This window comes from Cucurbita maxima, unplaced genomic scaffold (assembly GCF_002738345.1).
Source record: "Cucurbita maxima cultivar Rimu unplaced genomic scaffold, Cmax_1.0 Cma_Scf00017, whole genome shotgun sequence".
NCBI lineage: Eukaryota > Viridiplantae > Streptophyta > Magnoliopsida > Cucurbitales > Cucurbitaceae > Cucurbita > Cucurbita maxima.
The window spans coordinates 1,077,341-1,085,696 of record NW_019272033.1 but is presented as its reverse complement, the minus strand read 5'-3'; the positions used below and the strand labels follow the sequence as shown (position 1 = coordinate 1,085,696).

General features: G+C 33.2%; 1 protein-coding gene across 1 annotated transcript in view; it reads left to right on the top strand.

Annotated features, from left to right (window-relative positions):
* Positions 1–5,398, top strand: part of LOC111492333 (lysine--tRNA ligase, cytoplasmic-like) — a 7,542-nt gene extending 2,144 nt beyond the window's left edge. Inside the window, exons 6-17 of the mRNA XM_023141639.1 lie at positions 728–813; positions 1,078–1,196; positions 1,267–1,329; positions 2,966–3,091; positions 3,191–3,473; positions 3,599–3,695; positions 3,797–3,953; positions 4,129–4,272; positions 4,383–4,451; positions 4,560–4,703; positions 4,823–4,877; positions 5,156–5,398. Of these exons, the coding sequence (XP_022997407.1) occupies positions 728–813; positions 1,078–1,196; positions 1,267–1,329; positions 2,966–3,091; positions 3,191–3,473; positions 3,599–3,695; positions 3,797–3,953; positions 4,129–4,272; positions 4,383–4,451; positions 4,560–4,703; positions 4,823–4,877; positions 5,156–5,172 (1,360 nt within the window). The 3' untranslated portion in view covers positions 5,173–5,398. The remainder of the gene's footprint in view (positions 1–727; positions 814–1,077; positions 1,197–1,266; positions 1,330–2,965; positions 3,092–3,190; positions 3,474–3,598; positions 3,696–3,796; positions 3,954–4,128; positions 4,273–4,382; positions 4,452–4,559; positions 4,704–4,822; positions 4,878–5,155) is intronic.
* Positions 5,399–8,356: the final 2,958 nt, after the last annotated feature.

The following is an 8,356-nucleotide window of genomic DNA, read 5'->3' as shown; positions in this document are numbered from 1 at the left end:
CCCCCCCCCCCCCCCCCCCCCCAAAAAAAAAAAAAAAAAAAAAGAAGTTTTTTTAATAAAATTTATCTTCCAAATGTTATTCAAATTTAATTCGCAATGTCAAATCTCATTCTGACCAATTCACCTTAAATGATGTCGGCTGACATGAGTTAGTTTAATTAGACTAATTTGTACACAAACTTTGTAAATTTTTAATGATCATCAATTTATTGGATACCATGCTATTGATATATATATTTTTATGTCGACTTGGTAACGAGCCATTTATTGGATATCATGCTTATAACATATATATCTCTGTGTGTCAACTTGGTTATTAGCCATTTATTAGAGTAGAGATAATTGAGCATACCCACATTTATTTAAATCAGTAGTAAACTTTTTTTCCCTTTAAAATGCATGTGTTTTTCATTAGACATATGTATACATACACACACATAAATATTCATGATTGTACATTATAATAAGAGAAAGTTATTTAAGTTCTTGGGAAATGAAATGACATAACATCTGTATTTTAACTTTCTAGATTCCATACAAATTTTAATTTTGTAGATCCTATCAAACCACCCAATATGGCCTATCTTTTATGAATTTGAAGTGCATGTGCACCAAAGTTGTTGTCAAGTCTTATTTTGTGCTTTTTATCCATTGAAACCTACTTGGCTCCTATTTTTGTTCTTCAATTCAATACAAAGGTTATACTATTTCCACTTTAATGATGCAGTAACTCAGAGCTAGATGAAGCTGAGTTTGCAAGGTTTCATGGTGCTGTCAAGCGTGGCGATATTGTTGGTGTCACTGGGTTTCCAGGTTGGGCTGCAAGGATGGGCTTCACCTTTTTTTTCCACTAATAATTTCTCTATATTTTGCAGAAGTCTAGTTTATGATGTTTGTTCTTCAATTGTCTTTTTCCTTTTTAGTCCCTTATGTGTGCTATCATAATTTGAGAGAGAGAGAGAGATCCATGGCTTGACGTTTTATTCCTTGAGCTTCTCATTTCTTTCTATTACGTTACTTTTATGAATACAGAAAATTTATTTTCTGGAGTAAGCTTAATATGTTCTATTCTTGCAGGAAAAACAAAGAGGGGAGAGCTCAGTATTTTTCCAAAATCATTTATTGTCCTATCTCACTGTCTGCATATGATGCCAAGGCAGAAGGCGGCCCAAGGGTCTGAGAATGCAAATTTGAAGGTAATTGAACCTAGTTTTTATGTCTGGGTTATTTGGATGGCTTCTCATTGTGTTCTCATTTTTGGTTCAGAAAAATGACGCATGGGTCCCAGGTTGTACCAGGAATCCTGAAACCTATATTTTAAAAGACCAGGTAACTATTCTATTTGTGTTGCGCACTTCCTTTTGTTTACTTACGGGAACATCTGTTTTGTTTTATCTTTTTCTATTTTTCTTGGGTGGAAAAGTTGCACTTTTATGATCAGTATTTTAAAAAAGCCCTCTCAGGCGAGCACAACACACGCCTATGCATGGGTCTGGTGCGAATAAAAATTGTGCTTTCACCACATTCTAATCTCCATTTGATATTGCATTTCTGTCTCCATAGACGATATTCTCTTAGGATTAAGTCTTGTAATTCGGATTTCAAAATGGATTTTCTAATGGAAGTCTTGGCTTGAAAGCCGCCGGCTTGACTATTAAACGTTCCAGGTTCAGATAGTAATTAACAAGCTTACTTTTGGTTTACGAACGGCTTGGGAATTTTCACATAAAAACTTGTATGCCCCTCATGACAACTGCGGTTTGTTTATTTGTCTTCTTTGAACCCAAGGACACCTGGACAACCTATATAACATATCCTGTTCTAGTTAAAACACTTATTAGTTATTCCACTCCCTCTAGAAACTTTATAAAAGGTCTACAAGATCTATGATCACAAGAACAATATTAGCATAGCGGTTGAGGAAAGATTAAAAAATTCAAAGAAATACAGTAAACTTAGAATTTGAGAGGATATTTCCACAAGGCAGCAGCAAAAACTATTAGATCCTAATTACTTCCCATTGTCCTCCAACATCCAGGAAAATCCTTCAAGCTTTTTCCAACCAATGTACCTCCGGTAGAAGCCAACTTTCGTTATGATCCAAAGAACTTTTTGAAGCCAATTTTCTTGATGATTAAGGAAAGTATAAAAATTAGGGCCACCAATTTTGTGGTTGTATAATCGGAGCAATAAAAAAAGCCACTAAACAGAAACAAAATATTTACATTAAGAGACTCCAATTGTTCAACATTAAGGATAACTGATAATTACAAAAAAATATGTTTGAAGAAACCACCCGAAGAGGCATTGAAGTACACTCTAACCTCCTTAGAACCCTCTATTATACCGTTAAAAATATCCTTTTCTCTTGAGCCACCCACCTAACCACCTAACCCAAGAATCTGTTTAGCATGTTTATTCAAGGTTGAATATTGGATACTGCATGATTGGGTTCAACTCTAAATTTGAAGGTTTCTGGTTATATTTGTTAAAAGTCAACCTTTAGATTTTATGTGTCTACATGAATTTGCGTCCAACATTGAATTTTAAGGTTGCTTAAGATTTTTGTTAAAGTATATCAATTTTCTTGGTAGTGACTTCAATTCTGATACAACTTTGGAAGTACCGAATGAGTTATAGGTTGTTTGAGATTTGTAGCTAGCACATCAAGTCATTTCAATTCTGTAATTTTTTGGACACCATTAATCAAATTTCTAAATAATAAACTAACTATACGTACCGCCATTCCCTCGAATTACATTTGTTATGAACATTCATACAGCTTTTGATTGTACCATGAACATCTCAATCTCTCTGATTCATGCATTTTCTCCCAACTATATACAACATTTTAATTGCTGACACTCTGTCCCTGGGTTTGTTGAATTCTCATCCTTGGTTAAACATTTTGAGACAATGTCTTCCAAATATTATGGTATTGATGTGTTCAATTTCATAATTCCAGGAAACTCGTTATCGTCAACGATATCTGGATTTGATGTTAAATTTGGAAGTGAGGCAAATATTCAAAACCAGAGCTAAAGTAATCCAATATGTTAGGAAGTTTCTTGATGATCTCGACTTCTTGGAGGTTTGTTTACAATTGACAATTGAAATTTATGATTTTTGATTAAATGTGCCTGTAATTTTTTTATAATTTTATTTTTTTTCTTAATGTCTTAACCCTTAGGTTGAAACACCAATGATGAACATGATTGCTGGAGGAGCAGCAGCCCGTCCATTTGTGACCTTCCACAATGATCTTAACATGAAGTTGTTTATGCGTATTGCACCTGAACTCTATCTTAAGGAGTTAGTTGTTGGTGGGTTAGATCGTGTATATGAGATAGGGAAGCAATTTAGAAACGAGGGTATTGATTTGACTCATAATCCTGAATTCACCACCTGTGAGTTCTACATGGCGTTTGCTGACTACAATGATTTGATGGAGCTCACTGAGAAGATGCTAAGTGGTAATTTTTAAACTTCAGATTTTGCATGCATATTAACTCATATGGATTCTCCACCATCGCCTTTCCTAATTTCCATCTTTTTCTACTTGTATCTATTCTTCTCTGACATTGTTGACCTTAAATAGGGATGGTGAAGGAGCTTACAGGGGGTTATAAAGTAAAATATCATTCAAATGGGCTTGATAATGATCCGATTGAGATTGACTTCACTCCCCCTTTCAGGTTTGTTTGCAATAATTTTGTTTAGCCCGTGTTTAAACTTGCACTGCGCTGACCAGAATCTTATATTAAATTATCTTGATTTTTTTTTTAACTTACTGCAGGAGGGTTGACATGATAGAGGAATTAGAAAAGATGGCAAACCTTGATATACCCAAGGACTTATCCAGTGATGAAGCTAATAAATATCTTAGAGCGGCATGCCAGAAGTTTGAAATCAAATGTCCTCCACCTGAAACAACTGCTCGCTTGCTGGATAAAGTAATCCTCTTTATCTTATGATTTTATCTTTTGAAGCTAATCTTGTTTGGCTAAGAAATATTATATAGTAAGATACGGAAATACATGGGAAGAGAAGACAAGTAGTTCTTATTTCTGGAAAATGTACACTAGTTCATTTTTCTCAACAGTATTTTAAAAGTAATTATTTTGGCAGCTTGTGGGGCACTTCCTAGAAGAAACATGCGTGAATCCTGCTTTCATCATCAACCATCCGGAGATTATGAGTCCCTTGGCAAAGTGGCATAGAGCAAGACCTAGTCTAACTGAACGTTTTGAATTGTTCATCAACAAACATGAAGTATGCTTCCAAAACTTAATAATACTCTGTTTTCTGGTCTTTCTTCATCATACACGTGTCTGCTTGTGCGTGCCTTCTGTTTCTGCTGTTAACATTTGATGACTACTCAGGTATGTAATGCGTACACTGAATTGAATGATCCTGTGGTACAACGCCAGCGGTTTGCCGAACAACTTAAGGTATCTTACCCTGTAATAAATAGACAACTACAGTATTGAGTTATAAAACCTTCTGAAATCTAAATGACAATTTGTTGGCTTTTATTGTGCTTGTTTTTTTTTTAATAGGACCGACAGTCTGGTGATGATGAAGCAATGGCTTTGGATGAAACGTTTTGTACGGCACTCGAGTATGGATTGCCTCCTACTGGTGGCTGGGGAATGGGTATTGATAGGCTAGCTATGTTGTTGACGGATTCACAGAACATTAAGGTTTGTGCTTCACACCTCTCTTTTTTGTGTGACCTCGATTGGCTGCTTGATCTGGTAAATGCGTACTCCTCAAATCTCTCTCTTTTTTTTTTCTTAAACTGTTCTTTTTGTGAAAATAGGAAGTTCTTCTCTTCCCAGCCATGAAGCCCCAAGATGAACCACCAGCCCCCAAAGGTACATACTATATTATTCCTGGTCTCTAGCTATTAACTTACTTTGATTATCAGTATTTTGATGAGGCCTATACCTAAAAACGGAACCTGTTTAATCTTTCTAATCCTTCAGTTTTTTTTTTTTAAATGAAAAATGGCATTAATTGAAGCCTGAATTAGAGGAGGATCTTAATCCCTGTTTCATATTGTTATGCTCTCAGATGTATTGTTGGTTCATTCTGCGCCTTGTGAGAGTTTTTTATGATAATTTCGTTTATTTATTTATTTTTGTATTTTCAGCCTCAACTGGAGTATAGGTATGATCACATTATGAGGAAATCCAAGAGGTTTGTTTGCGGTCAGGCAGTTATTTTAGGACGTCAAAAAATTTGGGTCGTATTGTTTAGCCTCCCTGCTGCTGGAGCAGGGATTTGTTGGACACATTTAACATGTATGAAATTGTTCTCGTCTTTTATAATATTATCATCATTACAATTTTTTGTGAATGCATAATTTTTTAAATAGACACCTTAAATTCTTTCGAAATGCTCTTGCTATCATCCTTCTGGATACGATATAACCCAGAATCAAACTTGGGCCGAATGTCAAAACTCATTTGAGAAAGCTGAGCTAATCTCAGCAGATTGTTCTTTTCTGAGATCTGGTTTAGGATTGAGTCTTTTTAATCCTTTAAGCTATGGAGAAAGGCTCTAGCCTGGCTATTCTGCCTAGTGCATGTACTATATTAATGAAGATGGACCATGAGTTTGATCCAAACTTAGAATTATGCTTACTTTTTATAATTTACACATTTTGTCCCATGATTAGTTCAGAGAAAATAACCATTTATTTTAGAGATCTCGATTAATGATATAGTTGTAATGTTTTATTATATTCGTTGAGAATGGATTAGTGTTTTGTGTAGTGTAGTACAAGATCGAAAAGAATGTATATTGTTCCTAGTCTTACAAAGAATCTGTACCACTCTTGCCTATACAACTCTAATAATGCTTTATTGAATAGAACATATGCTCCAAGTGAATGTCAAAGGTGTTGATTCTTTCATGATAACAGACTCGTGAAGAGAAGTATTTGACCATCTTACCTATTTTCACCACAAAAATTAGTGGGAATAAGGAGAGAGTGATGGAATAAAAGATCCATAGAAGTGGAAGAAAGAGCTATTGGAAAAGGATACAAAGGTGAACGAACTAGGGTGAGTATAAGAGTTAAGAGAAGGAAAAAAAAAAATTGAGATGGTAGGAAATGAATCCTTCTTCCAAGGAGAGGATAAAGGTATGCATATTGTGATTGGTCGAATCTCCCACCTCGAACATGACCCTCCATCTAATTTCTAAACCACTTTTCCATTCTAAAAATCATGTGGAAAGCAATCTTGAATTGTGGCGTTAAATCGGTCAAAAATCTGACTTGAATCCAACTAAATTGAGATTAACCTCTCATTTATGGAGAATGAAGGGTATTTTTTTTTTTTTTTTCCATCAAGAGAGATGCTTGTGGACCTTCTCCAATTGGACTGTTCTTGAATTTTTATAATTAGTATCACATTCTTTTGTTCCCAATTTCACCCAGTAGAAAGTTAAACATTTTGAAACACAACCAACCATTTATCGATTACCTTTGACTCATTATAACGTAAGTTTACCATGAATAATGTGTTGTACAAAGTTGACAAATTGAAAGTTATTGTGATAATAACTAGCCACCTACCACATTAAAAATGATCGTTTTCAATTTTTTTTACATTGTCACATCTATGAATAGTAATTACATATAAAATGAGGTAAAGTTAAATCGAATTTTTTCAAAACAGAGAAGTCGCCTAAATATAAAAATATTTCTCCAATTTGATAAATGTGTTAGTTTGTTCGAGAGAGTTTTGATTTCTTTTTCTTCCAAATAAGAAATAAAAAGTAAATAATCAAACACAAGGCTTGAATGCTTGTTTTTGGATTTGCTTTCATTCTACCTTTGAATGAAATAAAGTGAAAGAAGTGGTGAATCCTAGGAATTGTGAATGTGATTAGTGTGTCTGGCAAATGGATATGGATATCTCTTTTTTCTTCACTTTTTCTCTAAAATATCATTTCCATTTGAAAAGTGAAAAAGGAATCACATTTTCACGTGGGCGGTTTGGCTTGTTTCAAAATTACAATTCTTCGAATCGTAATAAAAATCTAAAACTCAAAAAATTGTGCTGGGAGTTCTAACGATCCATGGTCAAAATTCAGATCAAGACTTGAAATTTGGATTGAATACTTGTGTGTCCCGACCTTTCTTTACGACATGGTCATGTTATGTACTTCTTGCTTTTGAGAGTGAATGACTATTTTCATAGATGAACAAGAGTAATTTCAACATGTTTTGTCCTCACTCATGCATCCTAGAATAAATCTCAAGACGTCATTCAATATAGAATTACTCGAAGTACAAAATGTTTATCTTTCAAGTTTCTATAATTAAGCCACTAAAAAGAAAAGTGTAACTTAATGGTATAAGTAGTAACTTTCTGTGAGATCCCACGTCGATTGGAGAGGGGAACGAGTATCAACTAGGACGCTGGACCCAAAAGAGGGTGAATTATGAGATCCCACGTCTGTTGGAGAGGAAAACAAAACAAGGTTGTGGAAACATTTCCCTAACAGACACACTTTAAACATCTTGAGGGGAAACTCGAAAGGAAAAATCCAAAGAAGACATATTTGCTAGCGGTGAGCTTGGATGATTACCATTCTAATTTTCTTAAGCTTTTTAATTTTTTTAAATTTTTTTTATCTATCCTTACGGAGCGTAAATAATTATGAATTTTCTAATAAAATAAAATCATACCCATAATTTTATGTTATTTGTAGCCTAAGATATTGATAGTACAAGATATTTTATTTTATTTAATAGAATTATTTAATATTTCTAAAGTATTAAAAGCAACTTGAAGGGGAGAATTTTCTATTTTTTCCTTTTACCTCTTTCATTGGTATTAGATTTTTAATTTTACTAATGCATTTGACTTTAATTATTAATTCTTAATTTAGATTATAATTAATTAATTGCAATTTCATGGTTAGGCCACCCCTTTTGGCGTTTTTTTATTTAATTATTAACAATTAATTTAAAATTAAATTATAATTTTCAGTTAGATTCAATTTCTTCTGCCATTTTTGATTATATAATTTAAATAATATATTTTATTACAATTATAAGTAGAAGTTTAACTCAAAATTTTTTATTACAAGTCAACCCACAATAAAAAATAAAAAAAATAAAATAAAAAAAAAATCAAATTGATTTTGGTTTGGCACGTTTTTTTAATAACTATAATTAAATCTCAAAATCTCTTTTTTTTCCCATTTTCTACACGTGTGAATGGGAAAGGAATTACAATAAATTTTTAAATAGATAAAAATAAAAAAAAATAAATAAAAAAGTCAAAGGATGAAGTCATAAGAATAAGTCCCATTTCTCATAAAAATAAAAATAAAA